The sequence below is a fragment of the Paralichthys olivaceus genome, chromosome 19 (genome assembly GCF_024713975.1).
Source record: "Paralichthys olivaceus isolate ysfri-2021 chromosome 19, ASM2471397v2, whole genome shotgun sequence".
NCBI lineage: Eukaryota > Metazoa > Chordata > Actinopteri > Pleuronectiformes > Paralichthyidae > Paralichthys > Paralichthys olivaceus.
In genome coordinates, this window is record NC_091111.1 from 16,731,494 (window position 1) to 16,752,766 (window position 21,273).

General features: G+C 42.4%; 2 protein-coding genes across 11 annotated transcripts in view; one reads left to right on the forward strand and one right to left on the reverse strand.

Moving 5' to 3' along the window:
* Window positions 1–6,275, forward strand: part of aven (apoptosis, caspase activation inhibitor) — a 25,784-nt gene extending 19,509 nt beyond the window's left edge. The window contains exons 3-7 of one of the 2 annotated variants that reach the window (XM_069514879.1): window positions 3,428–3,498; window positions 4,238–4,333; window positions 5,156–5,402; window positions 5,692–5,832; window positions 5,923–6,275. In XM_069514879.1, the coding sequence (XP_069370980.1) occupies window positions 3,428–3,498; window positions 4,238–4,333; window positions 5,156–5,402; window positions 5,692–5,828 (551 nt within the window). In that variant the 3' untranslated portion in view covers window positions 5,829–5,832; window positions 5,923–6,275. Of the gene's footprint in view, window positions 1–3,427; window positions 3,499–4,237; window positions 4,334–5,155; window positions 5,403–5,691 lie in introns of both variants that reach the window. The other variant, XM_020097557.2, reaches the window with a different exon arrangement.
* Window positions 6,130–21,273, reverse strand: part of ryr3 (ryanodine receptor 3) — an 87,882-nt gene continuing 72,738 nt past the window's right edge. For 5 of the 9 annotated variants that reach the window (XM_069514867.1, XM_069514864.1, XM_069514862.1 and 2 more), the window contains 29 exons: window positions 20,743–20,855; window positions 20,559–20,610; window positions 20,398–20,454; window positions 20,210–20,309; window positions 19,862–19,941; window positions 19,688–19,764; window positions 19,519–19,592; window positions 18,441–18,455; window positions 17,562–17,642; window positions 17,344–17,432; window positions 17,124–17,252; window positions 16,928–17,032; window positions 16,301–16,382; window positions 14,931–16,216; window positions 14,759–14,811; window positions 14,512–14,665; window positions 14,340–14,426; window positions 13,329–13,535; window positions 13,098–13,228; window positions 12,956–12,998; window positions 12,638–12,765; window positions 12,425–12,485; window positions 12,166–12,312; window positions 9,987–10,121; window positions 8,933–9,089; window positions 8,603–8,667; window positions 8,231–8,331; window positions 7,979–8,030; window positions 6,130–7,301 (listed from right to left, as the gene is read on the reverse strand). In XM_069514867.1, coding sequence (XP_069370968.1) covers window positions 7,206–7,301; window positions 7,979–8,030; window positions 8,231–8,331; window positions 8,603–8,667; window positions 8,933–9,089; window positions 9,987–10,121; window positions 12,166–12,312; window positions 12,425–12,485; window positions 12,638–12,765; window positions 12,956–12,998; window positions 13,098–13,228; window positions 13,329–13,535; window positions 14,340–14,426; window positions 14,512–14,665; window positions 14,759–14,811; window positions 14,931–16,216; window positions 16,301–16,382; window positions 16,928–17,032; window positions 17,124–17,252; window positions 17,344–17,432; window positions 17,562–17,642; window positions 18,441–18,455; window positions 19,519–19,592; window positions 19,688–19,764; window positions 19,862–19,941; window positions 20,210–20,309; window positions 20,398–20,454; window positions 20,559–20,610; window positions 20,743–20,855 — 3,957 coding nt within the window. In that variant the 3' untranslated portion in view covers window positions 6,130–7,205. The remainder of the gene's footprint in view (window positions 7,302–7,978; window positions 8,031–8,230; window positions 8,332–8,602; window positions 8,668–8,932; window positions 9,090–9,986; window positions 10,122–12,165; window positions 12,313–12,424; window positions 12,486–12,637; window positions 12,766–12,955; window positions 12,999–13,097; window positions 13,229–13,328; window positions 13,536–14,339; window positions 14,427–14,511; window positions 14,666–14,758; window positions 14,812–14,930; window positions 16,217–16,300; window positions 16,383–16,927; window positions 17,033–17,123; window positions 17,253–17,343; window positions 17,433–17,561; window positions 17,643–18,440; window positions 18,456–19,518; window positions 19,593–19,687; window positions 19,765–19,861; window positions 19,942–20,209; window positions 20,310–20,397; window positions 20,455–20,558; window positions 20,611–20,742; window positions 20,856–21,273) is intronic. The other 4 variants (XM_069514868.1, XM_069514871.1, XM_069514866.1 and 1 more) reach the window with 1 other exon arrangement.

A 21,273-nucleotide genomic window follows, 5' to 3' on the forward strand; every position in this document is an offset into this window, starting at 1 on the left:
ATTAGATTTTGTGATTTTATGTCGACATGAATTGAATATTTACAGTTTCCGACTGTGAATGTGGACAAAACAAAGCACAGTATAACTTTGTCAGCTGATTCCAACAATAGGTTTGTGTGCAGATAAATGAGCAGATTTAATTGTTAAAAAATGGGCAATGATTCCCTAAAATTTGATTATTAAACACTTGTGACAAAGAAATGTAATTTAGGTTTGATATGTCACCGTTGAACCATAAACTTTATCTGAAATAACTATGAATAAAAATAACTTTTCATATTGATGCAGATTAGATCTGTTGTTCTTTCGATTGTGGGGAGAAAAGTTTGTTTTTGAATATTTTCAAATTATGTCTCATGTCAAATTCATTTGTACGTAAATGCTGATACGTCTGTGAGAGGTTCATACTGACCGATATTATCAGCCAGTCGATATATTGGTGGGGCTGTACAAACATCATCGCTGTCAATCGACTAATCGACAATCTGTCTGTTGGATTATTGGCTCAACCATCAGTCGTCGGTACGAACGCAGCTGAAGTGTTTATGCAGACGAGCGACTGTTTACAGATGAATTCAGATACAAATGAGAAACCACATGGCCCCGTCCTCCTCACAGCTCCGTCCTCTGTCCGTGTTAAAACAGCATCAGCCAAGAGCGAGCCGGGGATTTAAGTCTCTGATGTGTTTGGACGAGCAGGAACGAAGAGTCTCTCGTTCATTTTTCTTCACCCCCCCCCCCCACCTCTCTCTCTCTCTCTCTCGTTCCGTCTTGTGGAGGTTCGACAGACGTTTCCCTCATCCTCGCTGGCAGCCGTTGCCATGGTTGTGTCAGCGCCTCCGAACTACCTGGGATGGTATTTCCACGGACATAGCTCAGGATGACACCGGGCTCTGAGGTGTGGGAGGGAGGCAGTTCACAGGTGTCAGCAGTTCTGTGAGCCGGAGACCGACTGGAGGAGACAGGAGGAGGAGGAGGAGGATGAAGAGGAGGAGGATTAGAGTCTGGGAAGATATTAACCAGAGAGGAGCAGGAGACGGAAACAGAGTGAAAACGAGAGGAGTGAGAGCCCGGGTGTTTGACTGCCACTCTTTAATTTCTCCTCAAGGCAGATTTCTCATTTTCCCTTTAGACAGAGAGACGTTCAATTTTAGAGAGTGAGCAACATGAAGTGAGAGGAGCCCAGGGGAAGTCACCCACTGAATCCTGGAGCTGTTCCATTAACACTGGAGTGGACATCATAACAAGTCAGGGACATGATTACACAGGTTGTCCCGCTCCTCATGACCAATCACAAATTACCTCTTCAACGAGTCGAGGCAGAGTTTCAAAGCTGAGACCGACGGTGAAATTTGAGAATAATGAGAGATTCTATACAAACTCTCACCCGGGACTGTTAAAATATCCTTAAAGGTTTACGTTCAGATATTTATATATGTCAAGGAGTTTTTATGGAGTATATTTGTTTTAGCAGCATTATACAAAATGAGGTTACCATGGAAATTGGAGGAAGGATGCATTATGGGTCAGGACAGAAGCTGTTCTGGTTCTGATCCAGCGAAGAGTCAAGGGATTTAGTTTTCATGTAAACTCCTCTCATACGTCTGTGATCAGCGTAAAATCGAAGGAACATCGGATAGAAAATAACGAACCATCTTTATTAATGAACACTGTGATTTGAGCTGCCTCGGGTTTCGGCCTCAGCGTGTTTATCTGAATTCTGTCGTCTGTGGATCAGGTCGGTGTTTTCAGAGCCGTCTTCATGTCGCTTCGAGAATGAAAGGTTCCGTTAGCAGCTAATGTGAGATCTGCTTAAGATACGAGCAGCTGTGAATTAACTTTGAGATTCCCTTTTTTCGATTTCCCGTCTCACACAAATCCTGGTTTTTATGTGCCCGGATCGTTTCTTGCGAGGGGGGTGGGGGGGTGGGGGGCAGACAATCTCCCCCGATAAGACACCCAGCATCCAGGCGTCCGCCCCCTCAGCCGTCACTTAAAGCTGACATGCCCATTCCCTCCTCCCGTCCGTCCATTGTAACCTCCATAATGCCCCTATTCATAAATCATATTTCCCCGGCCTGTTTGACAGCAGGGACTCGACCTGCAGACAAACAGCCCTCCTGCAGCTTCTCCTTTTTGACCCCCCTCACTTCCCGTACCGCCAAGCAATCAAGGACAGCTGCAGATGGTGTGGAGTGTCCTGTGTGAACGCTCAGGGTGGACTGACTGCAGCTCCTCTGTCAGAGCTCCCGCTGACCGTCCATCTGTGTGTGGCAGAGTGACCGCGGCCGGATGTGGGTGTCACTCCACCTATTAAACACGTCCGCACCCGATTCGTGCTCTTTGTCTCACATTCTTTTTTATTCCTCCTTGTTTTTGTTCGGGGCTTTTTTTTTTTACTGTGATGATTTTTATTTGTCTTTTTGAGATAAAAAATATCTACAATCTCACCTTTAGTGAATATTTATTGTTCATTTATTAAAAAGATTATTGGATTATTATCAAACTCTCATGTTGAAGAAAGATAATTGAGTTTTGATATTTTAAAGAATAAAGTTCCAGAGTGTAAGATTTAGGTGAAAAGAGAACTAGAGTTTTTCTGACAACATTTTTTTTTTCTTTCTGTTTTTCAGACTTATTTAGTTTAATCAAGTTTTACTTTGATCTGGGTTCAGGACGCTTTGATTAAACTAAACAAGCCGGTCATGTTGGTTTCATCACATCGAGCTCTCAATAAAGGAATGAATGCGTCTTTTGTTTCAGATTCTTTCTGAACTCAGAAAAAAAATTAGTCCGAAAAACAGAAGAAAAAAACCTGAAAAAATGATTCACAAAAACAAACCAAAAAATAAATTACTCAGAAAAACCGGAGTTTTTTTAAATTAATTTTTTTAAGTGAATGCAATAAGCTTCCGTACTTTTAGCCTCCATGTTTTACAAACATTTTTTCTTTTCTACTATTCAAGCATCTTGTTACTCTGCCTGTGATCCTGTCGTTAGGTGATGAACGTTCGTCCACTCTGGGACGTGAGTGCTGCTTCAGTCCTCACGTCCCAGAACTCCTCGTCTCATCTGTGAAGTTTTCTCATCGGCTCAAACAAACCTGTCGACAGCTCTGACTGAGCGGCCTCAGTTTGTTCTCATTAGCAGAACCACCTCTGAGTCTGTGTGCAGGTTCCAGCTGCTGCTGAGCACAGTCACACGTCGACGCAGCTTCAACTCTCTGATCCACAGTTTACACAAAGCTATCGACCAGAGAAACTCGGGTTTACGCCGCTCTGCAGACGTTTAGGCCTCATGAGCCGGATCGATGAATGAAGTGAAGAGGATCAGAGCTGTTTGGAATCGGCCGTGGTTCCTAACAGTCCCTCGGGGAGTTAACGGCAGCAGCGAGAAGTCAAACTCTTGTTTTCTGTGTCTCTCTCAGGGGATTCCTTCACTCAATTCCGCCTTTTGGAGGAAAAAGACTGGGAGATGGACTCATTAACAGGCGGTCAGGTAAATCTATACTCTGCTCCATCTGCCGCGCTGTGCATGGTTTCTTTGTCTCTAATCAATTGAACACACTTTATGAGATATGGATTCTTCAAGCAAACGATACATCTGGATTGAATTTTCCACAGCAGCAGAAGCAGAGAGCTCATGTCTGTTAAATTCAGAGGATGATCTCTAATGACTTTATTCTTCCCTTTTTATTTACACCGCCAGGTCAAAGTCTACATTTGTCCTGGAAAATATCTGAACAGACGTTTAGATGAAGTATTTAGTACATTCACACAACTGAAGTACACGTGCTTTTTTTAAAAACACACAATAAATCCATTATTTAAAGAACATGAGCACAAAGATGCTGTGATGGAAAACTTTCTTGAGAATCTCAGACTCGTGTGTCTGTGGATCTGAAGCAGTGAAACAAACACAGTCAGATTATATAACGGTTCCTGACCTCCGGCTCTTTCTCCTTTTGTTCCTTATGTACAAGCACACGCAGCATAACTGCTGCTTTAAACAGCCACAGAACATTTAACACGTTTCCTTTTCACAAACTCGTCTTCACAGTTTCAATCGGCCTCACGTCAGAGTGAAGCTCGATTATATTTAAGTAAGTTTATTATCTCATGCAGGTGTTTTGATTCCTTGATTTTACTGTCGCTGCTTTCTCACGTGTGTGTGTGTGTGTTGTGTGTGTCTGTGTGTGTGTGTGTGTGTGTGTGTGTGTGTGTCTGTGTGTGTGCAGGTGTCCTCAGTGTTTGTGGATCTCCCTGCTCTTGCTCACAGTCTTCAGCAGCTTCCTCTTCATCAGAGACTCAACCTGGAGGCTGAGCTGGTTCAGGTACCATCTTTCACTGAGTCTCTCTGTTTCACCCTCCTCGTCCTCGACGATCGTAACTGTCATCACTACTGATTGAAATGTGAAAGAAGGTTGTTCACACTCTGTCAGAGCCTGAAGTGATGTCTACTCAGTCCGAAAGCTCAAAATAATCAGGAAAGACAAAGAAAAACAGAAACATCTGAAAAGCGAAATCACAGAATGTTTTTTTTTTTTTTTCTTGAAAAATTCCCCAAACAGATTAATTCATTATGAATAATAATTTCAGATCAATTTGGATCTCGAGTTACGAATCACTGCAGCTTCAAACAACTGAATGTTTCTTTACTGCACAAAATCAATAGATCTGTTTGTTCCAAAACCGGATCCTTTGAGACAAAACTGAGCAGAAATAAATCCTGAGAGGAGGAAGAGACCTTTGTCCTTTTACATTAATTTAGGGCTGAACTTTGAAAATGAGAAAACTCAGGAGGTCAGTGTTCAGTGCGGCTCGTCACAGGTTATTTATATTTCTCCTCTGGTGCTGTCCAGGTTTAAAGAAAGACAGCGTGTCATTCGATTTCCTCCTTTTATTAATATTTTAATATTATTATATATTGATAAAGAACAACAGACATTAGAGGATAAACCTTTGTGTGCAAAAGTGGATGTTTGTGTTTTTCATCTTAAAAGAATATATATATTTTTTTTAATGTTTGGATGGTGCAGTTCCTACAATTAAATATTATAACTATTCAACTGCTTTAATAAAATAGATGAGAAACATTTGACTCTTGTTAAATTCTACTTTGACTCTCAGTGTTTATTTTGTTCCTGATGTTTCAGGCGTTGACTCCAGTGGAGCTTCCCTCGATGAACCTCGCCCCGAAACAGGAAACGTCCAAAACCACCACGGTCGCTCCTGCGCCTGCCGTTTTAAAAGTTCCCGGCATCATCCCGAAAGTTCCCGAGCCCGCAGACCCAGAGGACGATGGTGACGAGCAGCTGGACGAGCTGCTCGGTTTACAGAAACCAGCGCTGGGTGACGAGTCTGTCGGCGTCACAGAGGAGGAGAGTGAAGGACCAGAGGAAGGTGAGCGTGTTCTCCCTGACGGATGGGAGTTTATAGATCTGCCACAAATAGAGCTTGAGATATTCTGCAGTCAAATCTTCTGACACTTGTCAGAATTATTGTCAATTACTCACAAATCCATTAATGTTCACGGTTTAATACGAGTTGAACTTTATTTGTTTCATTATATTTGGAAGGTGAACATAGAGATGAAAATCATTTCAATCTTAAATAAGAACTTTTCCAAAAACAAAACTTTTTGCTTTAAACGAGTTGAATCTAAAAACATCCTCTCTTGGTTTGTTCACAGCTTGTGAGGTGACGGAGGAGGCGACAGAGGAGACGACGGAGGAGGTGAACGATGTCACACCGCCGACGTCTTCCTCCGCCAAGCAGGAAATGACGGAGGAGGACCTGGAGGACTGGCTCGACAGCATGATCTCCTGAACGGGTCCGGGAAAGGAAACTGGACTTTTTTTTTTTTTTTTTTTAAAAGACTTTCTCGCGCTAAAAGACATTTCTCATAATTGTCCTCGTCTAGTTCCTGCGGCTGAATGAGAGACGCTGTCTGTTCGGGGACGGGACAGAACGTCTCGAACGTGTCACAGTGATCCACTTCATGCTTCGTCGAAAGAATTCTCTGTTCCTCGTGAGATTGTGAAAGTTTCACGCCGCAGGAGAGCGGCCGCCGTCAGAGGGGATCCCTGCTGCCAGAGAGGAGGAAACAGACCAGCTCACAGACAACACGTTTGGTTTATTGCGTCAATTCATTTATTGTTATTCATTTCCTCCCCCTCGTTAAAAGAAATGCAGTTTACCAAAGCGTCTACATACATACAAATGGCCATACAGTAGCAGTCAACCATCTTGTCGTCAATAAATCCCTGAACAAGGTTTTGTTTTCTCCGTTTTCCTCTTGTTGTGGGGTTCTTCTACTGTGGAAAGAAGTGCAGGCAGGCAGGACGCCACAGCTCAGGAACAAAACCAAACTAAGCAACATTTACACAAAGGGTCATCTAGATTTTATACAACAAATGTTTCTGGGGTTTTTCTTTTTTTAATTAAAAGCCACAAAACTAACTTGAGCGAAATCTGCTTGTAACTAATCCAGAGCTAAGAGCGCGCCGCTTGTGTCAGGAGGGAAGAAAAAGGAGTTTTTTTCTTTATAGATTATTTTTTGTGCATAGTTTCTCTTAAGGCACGTCGGCTCGTGATAATCACCTAAAGTGAGTCGTCTCTGCTCCCGCAGGAACCAAGTTCGTCTCGACCTCGGACAGATGTGAACCAGCTGTGAAAGGCAGATCGCTCGTTTCATCTGACGTCAACTGGATCAATAGCAGCAGCAGCGCACATCCACTCGGTTGGTTTGAGAAGTGACGCTAACATCCTGGCGTTAATCTAGAAAATATGCATATTCGGACGTTCGGTCGTCGTCGTGCCGTAACCCTCCGCGTGTTTCACACACGCGGCAGCTTGTGCCGCAGGTCGGGGGGGTTAAACAGGTGAGAAGGCGATGTGAGTCAGAATCAAAGGATGACTTTGCATAAAAGAGGTATCGTGGCAGGTGACGTAAAAAGGACTCGGATGAACAAATGTCCACTCGTTCGTTAGAATTCTTAATTATATATATATATATATATATTTTTTTTTTTTAGGTTTTTAAAATTGAAAATGATTATTCTTTCCGTCGCCATGGCAGCAGAGAGAGTGAGAGAGAGAGAGAGAGAGAGTTCAGGTTCTGTTAACAGGGTGAAGTCGATTCCATTGTCTCTTTCAGGTGGAAGGAAAGTAGAGACGGGGGGGGGGGGGGCTCCGCCCACCTCGCTAACCCAGCTGGTCCTCGTATTGTTTACGGAAGCAGTCTCCGGTCGGGAAGAAGTCCCAGCATCTCTCCTGGTACATCTTCCACACGTACGACTCCTGCGGCCGGGAGAGGACGGAGCATCGTCACATTGTGAAGGAGGAAAAAACATTTCTCAGATTTGAGTCCGTCACAGACACAACCGCGTTTCTCCTCGTCCAAATATCCAAACGTGTTTTACAGGATAAACATTTAATGTAGAAATATATTTTCTCAATTCAAGTTCTATATATGTGGTTGTACTTGGACACTAGATATTTTTTGGGAGTTAGGATGAAGTGAGTCTGTGCTGCAGCTTTTAGGGTTAAGATAAATAAATGGTTAAAAGACACGATGTTGAGTCTTAGAAGTGAAAAACATCTAAACTTCTTGAAATCTGGATCAACATTTACAACGAAAAAAAAAAACTATTCGACTCGTTTATTTTCTGCAGAAACGATTATTAACGGCTACTGAGAAGTTTTTCTTTTCCTTCTGCGCTTTGTGACATAAGAACAGAAGCTGCACTTCAAATAAAAATACAACCTGGATCTCAGGTGCACGACAATAACAAGTTAATATCAAAAAAAAAAAGTCAAAGTGAACCCACGCAGCGCTTCTTCCTCCGGCTGAACTCAACTTATGCAACACATGAAGTGGGTAGAAACGCTGCCGGAGTCGACGAGCAGCTTTTTCTTTCTTTTCTTGAGACTGATGAAACAAAATGATCGGAACAGAACAAACTGCGTTCACGTACCTGACCCGTGTGTTCAGTCTCGTCCTTGTTGATCAGGTACATCAGGAAGAACCTGCGGACGAGAAGACACGAGTGTGAATCAGTGAAAACTTTGAGCGTGATGATGAGTTTGGACGTCTCGTGTGTGTGTGTGTGTGTGTGTGTGTGTGTGTGTGTGTGTGTGTGTGTGTGTGTGTGTGTGTGTGTGTGTGTGTGTGTGTGTGTGTGTGTGTGTGTGTGTGTGTGTGTGTGTGTGTGTGTCGCTGCGCTCACAGGTAGTTGGCCAGGTTGTGCTCTTGTAAGGTGTGAGTTTCAAACCCGTGAGGCGTCCGATCGAAGTAGTCGTTCCCGATGCCACAGATGAAGCATTTGGTCTGAAAGAGGAACGAGGTTAAACAATAATCTTCAAACCTCCATCGAGGAGGAGACAAACAAACTCTTCTCATTTGTGTGTTTACGGCACATTTTATAAATTTTAAATAAAAACTTTATATTATTGACTCTACTTTTAGTTCCTCAAACATTTGGACAGGACAGTTTGTTCCTAGCGGACGTCTCAGGGCTTCAGGTGTGAAAGCATCCACACATCTGTGCATCAGCTTTTATAAAAAGATGTTCCTGCTGAAATGAGTGACTCCGTCTCACCTCCATGTCCTCCTTCACCTGCTCCTGCTGATCTCTCAGCTCACCGAAGGCGTCGATGATCAAACCTGAAGGAGGAAGCGACCGTCAGATCAGACCGTCTCACACTGATACCACTCATGTGGCAAAACAGGAATCACTGAACTTTACTGAGAAGTTTTCAGGTTTTTAACACCGTGTCTGTACAAAAACATTTTTTATGATGTTTAAAACACGTTACTTGTGTTTCCACCTCGTCTTTTAAAGCCTGAGTGTTCTGAAGTATTCAGAACACAACTGAGCATCTTATTTTTTTATAATTAGACGATAGATGAGCTGAAAAAGTTTGTTTACCTTGAATGATGGCGAGCAGGATGACGATGACAAAGAAGAAGAAGGTGATGTCGAACAGGATGCGATAGAGCTCGTAGGGGTCTCCGGCCGGGTCCTCCAGCTCGTCTCCAATGCCACCGCCAGCCCTCACACCGACGTACATGTGGAACAAGTAGCACTGCGGAGAGAGAAGAGGGAAAGAAACTTGGATTCCATCCATCCAAACGTCGACATAAGATCAGCGACGTGTTTTAAAACACAGACGTAGTCGTGTGGATGCAGCGTCACGGCGTCATTTCACTGTGTTTTCAAACTGAAGTGATCAGACGAGCATCTTCGTCTCATTCCGAGGAAACCAAGGATGAAAAATAAAAGTCTCCTGAACCAATCATCTGTTGGGAAATGTTCTAAAGTGTAAAGTGACAGATTCAAGTTCATTTGCTTGTCGGAGAGTTGTCCCTCCAGATATTTAATAAACTTCCTCCGCAGTGTCTCCCATTAATAGATTGAGAACATAACTTCGACTGTAACCACGGCCCGAACACGCTGCACCTCACTAATGGAAAATACTTTGTGCTCAGCTCAGTCGCCTCCTGAAAAGGTTGAACATTCACAGTGACGGCCTCAGGAATCTTGTTCGGCTCCGATCGCGTGTCCTTGCCGACAGCTGCAACCTCCGCCTTTTTATTTCCACAGAATAGAAACTATTTTCAATTTTCTCTTAGATTTTTTAAAATGAATTAATAGCGAGTAAAGTTTCTCACCTCCACCGGGGGGGGGGGAGGTTGTGTTTTTCACCCCCGTCCCTTTGTTGGTTAAATGACTGTTTGGATTTTTATAAAAAAACTTAGATATTCAGAACGGATTCTCTGTGAGTGTTGGTGCAGTTTGATTGAATTGAATTTATTTACTTCCTTCAAGCTTTAAAATGTGTTTTTTTATCCAAGAGAAAGTTTTGGAGGTTTTGTGTCGTCACCAGAAACTCTGGTAAGTTCTCTACTGGATGATCGTCTAGTTAACTGGAGAACTTTTCACAGACGATTAGACTTCAGACATCAGAGCTGGTCGGACTTACCGTCATCATGTCGTCACACTTCATGTCGGGCTCGTCCTCGTCCTCGCTCTTGTTGTAAAACTTCCTGAAGAAGTTGAAGGCCACCACGGTGTAGAGATAGACGACCACAGCCAGCAGACCCACAGTCAGCACCAGCTGGGAGACAGACAGAGACAGACAGAGACAGACAGAGACATTAACATCTGCTCTGACGTGTTTCATCAAGATCCGCAAATTATTCTTTGAGGAATCAATGAAAATGTTCCTGGATCCACTTCATGGATTCGTGAGTTCTTCCCTGACCCACAACTCATCCAGTCATTTGTTTGAAAACACATAAAATCCATTATTGACAGATGATGAATCTCAGTTTTGTGATGAATGAGACAAACAAATGATGAGAGACGTCAGTTTTCCTGCTCATCACCTCTAGTTAATATCAGCTGAGCTCTCTCTCCCCACCTCCTCCGTTCTTACTCAGAAACATGTCGTTTGACCTTTTATTTATTCCCTCTGAGACAGAACTTCTTCAATCGATGTAGTTTTTTGTTTTTTTTCCTGAACTGGATAAATACGTGTTCTTCTCACAGGGAAAAGTGCTTCACGGACATTATCAAGGTTCTTCAGCTGAAGAGAAGATTTCATCAGGCAGCTTTCATTAGTATTCAATGACTCTGGAGACCTTCAGGAAATCAAATTCATATCATGGCAGGACATCTACATGCCCCGGCTCCGCACCGCAATTTACCTCTTTGTTATTCCACATTTTGAAAATATGCACAGCCTCGGAGAGAGAGAGACGCTCTGAAACTTTTTTGTCTGATGGATCTGAAAAGAAGAACTCGAATAACTTTTCCAAGGACGTCACCTGTTCCAGCTGTGTGGATTTTTAAACTCTTGAGTTGAGGGCGAAGTTGAAAATCGAATCCAGTCGGACGTGTTTCATCTTTCTGAGCTGAACAGACGCGGTTTTCAACACAACCTCTAGTTTTATGTGCTGAAAGAGAGAGTAGTTTATTTTTTACTAAAACTGATTCTGTAATATAATTTCACCAGCTCAAGGTATTTTACCAAGGTTGTTATTTATTATTATTATAAGTTCGAATTTAATCTTGAAAGTTTCACTTTATTCTCGATATGCAAAATAAAAAAACCTTCTTATTTAGTTTGAACTATTTCAACTTGAAATTCCAAATGGAGAAAAACTCTTTTTTCTTAAGCTTGGCCCCAATACTCCAAATATAACTGTGGATATTATTGTAATAGTGTTTAATTCTATTTAATCTGTTTCTTGTGAGTTCAAGCATTTGGAACAATTAAGCTAATTATTCAAACTGTTTTTGTTTGAGTAACTTTTGACATATTTTCTACACAACTCTTTACTTTTCTTCACCATTTATCAAACTTAATTACAAGAAAACAATTTCAACCACTTATTAATAAATATAAACTAATTATTCAATTTCTTCAGGGTTTATTTTAAACTTTTCTGTCTTTTTTTCCCACTTTCATCACAACACATTGTTCACGTTGACTATCTGATGCATAGTTTTTACAATTAAACTGAAGTTTCCTTCTTTTCCTAATCTACAATCTTTCAAACTAACCCTGATCAGAAGTCACTGTTCATTTGGCTTCATCAACAAATTCTATGACTGAACTTCTGCAGCAGAAGCAAATAAACAAAACTAAATTCAAGTTTCATTTTTGAACAAACGATTAAAAAGTGTGTTGGACTCCAGACTCCGTTTGTCAGAGCGACACCACACCCTGAAGATGAAAATCTTTTCATTTGTATTTGAATGTTCGTCTCATGACTGATTATTGGATGAGTGTTTATAAGACGTCCACTGTTTCTATTTCCAGGCTCCGTCCCCTTTTCCACAGGATAATTTCTTGATTTGATTACGTCTGTGTTCAGTATGAATCATGACGCTGGTTGTTTTTCTGTCACTGAGCGGACGTAGACGCAGATTATTTATAGAAAAGAAGTGACTGTGAAACGAGGCCTTAGAATCTGTGTTTGTCAAGAAACCAGATCAGTGCTTCCACTCCTTTAAATCCTCTAATTCTGAGGAGACGCTGAGAAAAGTGGGAAATTAAAATTTTTAAGAAAATGTTTTTCTTCCGCACAATGTTTAAAGGCTGGAGGGAGTTTCTTATCTGTGCTCTGGCTCCCTCTGCTGGTGGAACCACTTGCCTGCTTCCCATTGTGAGTGACGGAGGACAGGATGGTGCGGAGCGTCTTGAAGCCCATGGCGATGTCCAGCAAATGAGCAGCGAAGAAGAAGTTGTTGAAGTGTCCGAAGATGGACATGGTGGTGTACCAGATCAGATACAGGAAGGACTGGAAGAAGAGAAACACACGTGTTAGTGACGACAGTTTTAATGATGGTTGACTTTTTAAAAAGTCAGTAAAGTAATATAAAGAGTTTTTAGAGAAATTAAATCAAACTTACATTGTCGGTCAAAACTACTCCCATTTTCCAGATGTGATACTTCGTATCGATGGAGCTCAGCCTGTCGGGGAGAAAAACAAAACGTTGATGAATATAAAACTCCAACCCTGCCTGCACATACACCAACACATTGTGTACAAATACTTCATGACATATAAATGCAAACACGTCTGGCCTTTAAGGAGAAATGTGCAAACAAGAGCAGCTTCTCACCAGGAGACCAGGGAGGCTTCTTTCTCCACAGCCTCCACCGTGGGGTCAAAGTCCAGAGCGCTTTTATCCAGACCCAAGAGCTCAGCGATGCGTTCGGCTCCGTACATGTCGCCATATTTGTTGATCACCTACACACAGGGAGCGGCAAAGGTCAGGTTCATCTCTTGATTTCAAATGGAAGGTGATTAGTCCTAAGCTGCTTTCTGACGTGCACTGAACTCGGTTTATCTCTGACATGAGGTCGATCAGCTGGAACTACCTCATCAGCTTTCAGGGGAAACTCATCATACACGAGTTCTTGACTTTATAAAAACTCACCTTCCGCTTGATGAACTTGTCCCAGTAGTTGCTGGGGAAAGACCTGAAAAAGAAAACAGAATTATGTTTTAGTTCAAGATGTAAACGTATGATAATAATACCTTTATGTTAAAGCACAGTTGCTGAGCGAGCTTCGACTCACGGCGTATTGATGACGAGTCGATCCCACTGGCCCTTGATGTCATCATCGGACGGCTGCTCGGTGATGTAGAGGCCGTCAAATTCAAGCTTCCTGGCGATCTCCTTCTCCCTCTTGAACACCACCAGAGGAACCTGAGAGCAAAAACATTAAGTTGAGCGATTAAAACCGTACAAGCGTCATCGGGGAGGAAGATTAGGCCGACTCTTGAATCAGCATCACGAACACACTCACCTTCAGATAGTAGTACCCGACCAAACACACGAGCGAGATGACGGTGTGGAATATGGCCAGGAAGCGCAGCGTTGGTAACATGTAGCCGGTGCTCTCCTGAAGAACAAACTCATCCATGTCAAACAGCGTGTTCTCGTCGTCCCCCTCCTCCTCGTCGCCGCCCCAGGTGGTTTCATCGTCGACTTCCTCTTCAGCTTCAGCGGTGACCTGAGGAGCGAGATGTGCAGAGTTTCACATTCCCCGAAGTGCTTTCTGTGGTTGTTAGTAACCGGAACACTGAATTCAAGGAGTTCAGACGAGGATTTTAAAGATGGAAGAAGGATGTTTTTGTAATTCCTCTGCGATGACACAGCAATAAACAGAAATATAAATTCAGCAGCAATTAAGACGAATATTTGTGCATAACTTGATCCAAAAAAAAACTAATTTAAACTGTATAACTAGAACTAACATTTGACAAGTATAACAAAACTTTGTTTAAACAGTTTATATTCCTTTATTGTGACAGGAAACTTTTTATGTTGTTTTTATAAATAATTTAAATATAAATTCTTACAGGGGTTTGTTGCTGGTCATCAACAACAGAACATTTCTTTAGAAGAAGGAAAAAGAATCATTGCTTCATTTTATGTGTGTAATTAAATGATGTATATATATATATATATATATATATACATAGGATATAAACAACTAATGAAGCAATCAAACATTAAATAAATACAAGAACTTAGATTTTTGCCTCTGATTTGATCATTATTGATAATTCTTTTAATTTGATTTGATAAATTTGTGAAATGTGAAAGAAAATAAATTTCAACTTCTAATCGCTTGTTTAATCAAAACCCCAGAATTCAAATATATTCATTTTACCATCATGTGTAACAAAAAAAACGGATCAAATTCTTCAATTTTTTGGTTTTATAGCTTAAAAAAACCCAAAATAAAATGGTCAAACTATTTGTTGAATCGTTTCCTGTTGATCCTCTAATAGTCTCAGATGAATTGATTTACCTTGTAGAAGAGCAGGATGAAGTTGATGGCGAAGCACACGAACAGAGCCAGGAAACGCAGGTTGTAGAAGTTACGAGCCAGGTAGTTCTGTGAACAGACAAAGACTAGTTGACGACTTCGTTTCTGACAATTTACATTTCAGATTCTACATAAGTGAAGCGTCAGAGCTCACCAGCATCTTCGTCAGGTAGATGTCCAGAACGGCAAAGATGCTGGACATGAAGGCCGGCGCTGCCTCTTTAGGTTGACTCGATCTGGTCTTGGGCTTCTCCTCCGTCACTGGTTCCTTTGCTTCCTCCTCCTTTGGCTTATCCTCCTTCTCTGTGCTGTATCAGTCATCACAGTCATTTCAGTTCACAGTTCTTTTTTTTTTTTTTTTTAATACTGTACTGATTATTTCAACCGGCACTTTTACTCACTCTGCTTTTTCTGGTTCACTCTCGGGGGTTTCGACGGGTTTGGCGGCAGCTTTCTGCACAAAGAGTGACGTGCATGACAATGAGCTGAGAGACTGGGTGGCGGTGAAAACAAAAACCAGGTGTCTAGAGTTTGAAATCATTGAGACGAAGTGACAGAATTCTGACTGCAAACCTTTTTCTGCTCAGTGCTGGATATTTCTGCGCTCAGCTCCGAGACGTCACCCAGGCCGGGCTCCACGTGTTTCCCTCCTTCCCTTTTAGGCGCCGACAGCATCTCCAACATCATGTCCACCTCTGCGATGTCTCCTGCCGGCGCCATGGCTGTGTCCAAGCTTCCCGATAACTCCACGGCCTCCACTTTCTCCCCTTCGACCACATCACCATGGATACCAAACTGAGTCGGGTCAGGCATGTTTCCGAGGATGTCCGTCACCTTTATGTTCTTGGCGCCCTCCACCAGGCCTCCGCCGAACATGGAGGACCAGATGAGGTGGAAGAAACCGAAGACGAGGCTGTAGATTCCTTTAAAGAAGCCGGTGAAGAGCATCCAGAAGAAGGAGAAGAAGCCGGTGATGATCTCCCTGATGCTCAGTTTCTTGATTTTCTTGAACTGCTTGCGGACGTTTTTAAAAGAAAATATTTGGCGGACGTTCGCTAACTTCTTCTTGACAGAGCAACAGGCGGTGCTGAAGGCCGAGGCTGACTCCGAGGCGCCTCCTTCCTCTCCAGCCAGCTCCTCTAGGATGTTGTGTACCTCCTCCTCTTCCTCCTCCTCGGGTTGTTCCACCACGTCCGGCTCAGAGATCTGCGAGGCCAGCTGCATCTCAAAGATGGTGTCCTCACAGAAGTTCACAAACATTTCCATCTTCTCGCTCTCTGTGCCCTCGTTGACCACATCAAAGATGAACTGACGCTTGGACTCTTTGACCTGCGGCTTCTCCCACTGCTCGCGGCTCGACTCGCTGATCTCGAAGTAAACCCTCTCGATGCGCTTCGCACTGCCCATGATTTCAATACGACCCAGGTACGGTTCGAAGTAGCTGAGCACGCTCTCCGCCAGATCCAGGAAGGTGGCGAGTCGAGAGTCGTGCGGCATGTGCTCCGACAGGTTGGTCAGCAGCACCGCCACGTTGAAGCCGATATCTTTGGCCGGCTCGTGGAACCGCTCGACGAACTCCTTGTAATTAAACATATCGTTCTCATCGGCCTCTGCACACGAGAGCAGGAAATCGATCTCTGACTGGCTGTACTGTTTCTGACTCTCCATGGACTTCTGGAACTCCTTCTTTGAGATGATGCCTTTGCACTCGGGGTCGTACTCCCTGAAGTTTTCGGAGGTCGTCAGATCCTTCAGTTTGAGGAACATGTCAAAGAACTTGAGGATCATCTCCACGTTGCTGGAGGACTCCATCAGGGTGTCGACCATCTGCTTTCCAATTGTTCCATTCACCACGTTACCTGAGGAGGGAACGGCAGTCGTCACACACCACGCACTGTCGGATCATCTCAGACGTGTCGAGGAAGTCAGTTTCAGGATCTTACCCTCCAGCAGTGACAGCAACATGACAACCATGTCCTTCTGTAAATCCATCAGCTCCTTCAACAGCTCAATCTGACTGGCATCCTACAAGTAAAAGATGTTGACATCCAGACGCATTGTTAATTGAGTTATCTACATGAGGATAATCCATCACCTTCGTAAACTAGTTTCATTGTACATCTATGAAAATGCACGGTGACGGCCCATGATGCTGATTGACGCCGATTCTAGAGGTACCTGTGTGATCTGTGAATCTTTGGGAGTTTAAGTACCAGTTCTTTTTCTTCAAATACATCTCATAAATGTTTTATTAGCAGCATTAAATTTGATTACGTTACCATGACCTTTTCTAAGTGCAGATTTTTTTTTAGCTGTAAAACTGAGTTTTTAAACAACCTCAATGCATATTTTTGTCATTTCTGTACTTCTAGTAACTTTTCCACTCACATACGCAGTGAGGTCCAAAGGTCTGAGACCCTTGAATTTGAGATGTCTCGTCTAGAACTATGAATTTTCATCTCACCAATGTATGTTACAGCCACAGTGGGTTTCTTATACAATGATTATTTGTCAGAAAACAGGTTTTTATTGACGATGCATCCTCTGAGGCTCCGGGTTTTTCAGTGTACCTGTGATAGCTTCATCTGCATGTTGGCAAATACATGCAAGAAGCCAACAACTGCATCCCACAGTCTGCTGTGAGCCAGACTCTGCTGGTTCCCAATACACGGGCCCTGAAAGGAAGAGAGACAAAAGGAAAGAGGGAAACAAACAAATAAAATATGTGATAACAGTAAACTGAGTCTTTAATTGTTGTCTTCTTACCTGAATATACTCAGTGAGCGAGTTGAATATCTGCTTGGCTACAGATAAAGCTTGGGAGAAGTTGACTTTTCCAGTCTCATCAATGACCTCCTTGCCAGAGTAGTACCAGTAGAAGTCACTGATAGATTCCTAAAGAAGAGGATTCCATCGGAAACAGAGGAAATGAACAGTGAGTGACACGTACGATGTGATAACAGCGATGACACGATACGACACTCACCTGAAGACGGAGCAGATAGTCCACAGTGCTGATAATGATGTTCACTGTGGTTGTGTTTCCAGTCTGGGTTCTCAGGAAGTTCTGGAAATCTGACAGAGTCGAATATTTTTTATCCTCGATCTTAACACTTCCTCCTCACCCTTGCATTCTCTTGCGGTCGACTGTCGTTTTAATGAAACACCGTACAAAATAAAACACACGCATAAATTCAACCTCACCTCCATTGTGCCCCTCACAGAGAAGTTGCAAAAACCGGAAGAGATCTTTAGTAAACTCATCATTCTGTAGCACCTTGGAGCCTTGAGAGAAAAGACATCTTGGTGAATACAGCTGAAACAATACACAGGTGAATTTAAGTCTGTATTATTATAACACAGTACATGTGTCGGCTAAAATGTAAAACTCCCCTCAAAAGCAATTAATGAGGCAGGCAGGTTTCATGTTCAAAACATAATTGAGGTCCAGGGTCTTTAGATCCAAAAAACTGAATCCAAAGTGCGTCTCATAAAAATGCTCTTAACATTAAACAGTGAAACTCAAGGACATTTCCATAAGCTGGAGGAGGCCTGATAACTTTCACATGCAGGCCGCAAATTTGGCCTGTTGAGAAATAAAAGCAGCGTACGGACGTGTTTACAGATTTCACTTTAACCAGCTGATCCAGTCTACAGATCTATACAGAGATGCGTTTCTGTGAGCGGATAAAACCATGTGAAAGTTCGACTTGTGTATGGAAACCAGCTTTGTGAAATAGGCCCCAAGTCCAAAGCAAGACAAAGCTTTGCTTCAGTCAAACCCTTGGGAGGTGGCACTGATAGACTTAGAAAGACAGATTTCAGCATCAGTATTAGGATTTGCATTAGTAATTGTTAACATGAAGGGAATGGGAACAAATATCACACAAAAGAACAGGCGATGGATTCTCATGATCCTTTTTTCTGCGTGTAGCATGCACACATCTGTCCCTACACACATCTGGGCATCTGGGAGGAGGGGGCGCGGTACCAAATAAAGCAGGGGGTATGGACCACAGATATGGAGGAGACATTCAAGGTGGAAGCATAGCCATATCAGCATGATCTAAATTTTCTATTTACCCCGCTCAGTGTGGACTGCCATCGATGGTTTTTTTTTAAATGACAGGAAGGAAACAAACAATACACGAAGACATAAGCAAAAAGAGAGGACATCGAGTTACAATACAAAGAGATATGAATATATCGACTACGAGTGAAAAACAAAGTCATGCAGTTAAAAAAACTGTTTTTAGACAGGGGGGGGGGGGGGGAAATCATAGGCCTGGGTTGTGTCTGCTGCGTCTCACAAGATGAGAATCAAATAAGAATTCAGTCATGGTGAAAACTTCATCACAGTAACAGACACGAGTAGTAACAGTGAATTGTTATACACAGAACCCGGTGGAAATGTTTGGCAGAGGGCTTGATGATGGGGGGGGGGACGGACATAGTTTGAGGTGGAAAGCATCAGGTGAATGTTTGTGTTGAGAGAGAAGCTCTGGTGTTAATGCTGGACCATGTCTGTGACTGCAACGTCTGGATTTATTCTGCTCTGCAGACGACTGGACGCCTACAAACAGCCGATAAACAAGAATACAAGCTGGACAATTAAGTGTTTCATGATAAATTAGGCTTACTCACAGATTGTATATAAAGAGGGACGACATGTCAGCTCCAAGAAAATCAGTTTTATACAGTTTGATGAAGTGATATGTCGTCCATCTTTATTTACAGCCTATGGGTTTATTTCTGCTCTTTGACTAAAGAGGACAACATTAAAGACACCACAGTGACGACTTCAGTGACTTCACGACTGAGGCACAGGCAGCAAACTACTCCTAATTATCAAAATTCACATTGATAGCAATGTCATTTTGATTGTTTTATAACTACTGAGGCCATACACGCTTACTTATTAGGAACTATAGCATTTTAATAAGTGCTTTGAAAGGACAATGAGGTTATAAAGTTGTCATGGTTCAGCATTAGTTGAGAGGAAAAAAAGGGAGAACATTTTGTTGTTTTTTTTGTGATCAAGAGTGAAAATCTGCTGTTTCAACAGGAATCTCCTGAACAGCAAGACAGTGACGGGGGTCTTGGAAGTCTAAAAAGAGAAAAGAGGTAGAATCACAAGCTACTGATGATTCTCTTCACTTACTTGACCCTTCATCTGTCACCATGCCAAGACCTTCTGCTTTGTTCTGCCTCTCAAATGCATTCAAGTCCAGGACACTGAAAGAAAGAAACGAGAGTCAAATTAAATTAGTTGAAGTCTGAACAGAATTCATGTTTTTGTTTCTGCACAGAAACAGTTTTTATCACAGTACCTGCAAGACTGCATCAGTCCTGAGAGACTCTTGAAAAACCCAGCATCTCTTTTTTCTTTCAGGTAATCAAGCATTTTCTGCAATAAAGGCATTACATTCTCGTTGACATTAAAAAAAAGAAGAATAACAGGGATAAATGAATCAATATTGAATTTTCCATCTGTATTTTCTGACCTGTTGAACTCGTACGTTGCCTCCATTTAGGATGGAGATCCCCAGTTTGAGGGTGCATGTCACCATGGGGCCTAAACGTCCTGATGACAACAGAAGAAGAATGTTAAGACGTAATCTACAAATGTAATTGAGGGTTCAAAGACTGACACTGCAGATTAAATCCCTGCTTCTGCAAAAATAATCAAATCTGGAATTTTTTATGGGTTAAATTATCAAAATATATATATTTTTTAATTGAATATTTAAACGATCAATCCCTTTAAACTGTTCTGACCATTTCGATAAGGATGATAGTAGATACAAGTGTAAATCGGCTGCGTAGCTGACCGGAGAACAGATAATGATCACCTTTACTGGCGCTGATCATCTGCAACACCATCTCAGCTGCCCCGCGGGCATGCAGCCTCGCCTGCTGATACAGGATCTTCTGCTTTTCCATCTCTTTCTCCTGAAATCCAAAAAAAAAAAAAACACACACAAGAGTTAGAAACAGAGACGTTTTTAACAGTGTGATAAAATCGAATGAACGTTAGTACCTCAAATGTCTTTTCTTTCCCTTCTTCCTCTTCCTCTTCCTCATCCTCTGCACAGCTCTGAAAACACAGTTCGACTTTCAAAGCTCAGGTTTCATTTTATTTAGTAGTTTAGAGTTTTACCAGAATTATGTATCGGAAAACAGGATTTAAAAGTCCTCTACCTTTGCCATCATGTCTGCATATGCAATATACAAAGGGTCTTGTTCCAAGTGACTGAAAAAAGTTAAGTCATGTCATACTGCATTACTTTCTGTGTATCGTTTTACATTGGCATCTTATTGTCTTTCTAAATTGAAGAATTTAAAATTCAATGCTCGCTGAAGCTCGGTGGTTTAACTGCCTCACCTTCTCTCTGTCAGAGCGTTGTGGCTGAAGTGGAGGATGAGCTGATGAAGAGGGTCAGGCTGGATCTCAGCCACCTCCTCTTCCTCCTCCTCCACAATCTTCATCGGGGTTTTCTGCAGAAGTCCACAGATGTTAAACAGTTAGCTCCGCCCAAGTCTCATGCGTTAATCCCAGCACAGCTTCTACTCTTCGACATTTTCTTATATCTACGTAAACTCACAGATAATTGTGCCCATTCACACATTTGTCAAAAACACTGAAATGGGTCATTAACAATCAGCTAGTGCCAGCATGCGGATGAATTCATCTCCTGGTGATCCGTGGCAAGGACAGGACCAGGAAGTAAAGAGTGGATGATGAGCAACATCGGAACCAGTTCTCTAATTCATGCATGTTAGCAAACAGATGCAAGCAGTGAGCCATTTGGTGATATGACGTTGAACATGAAGAATGAACCTGAGAGTAGAGTCCAAACTAATCCGACAATTAAAAATATTCTTCCTCCTGACAAGAACAGCTTATCTGATAATT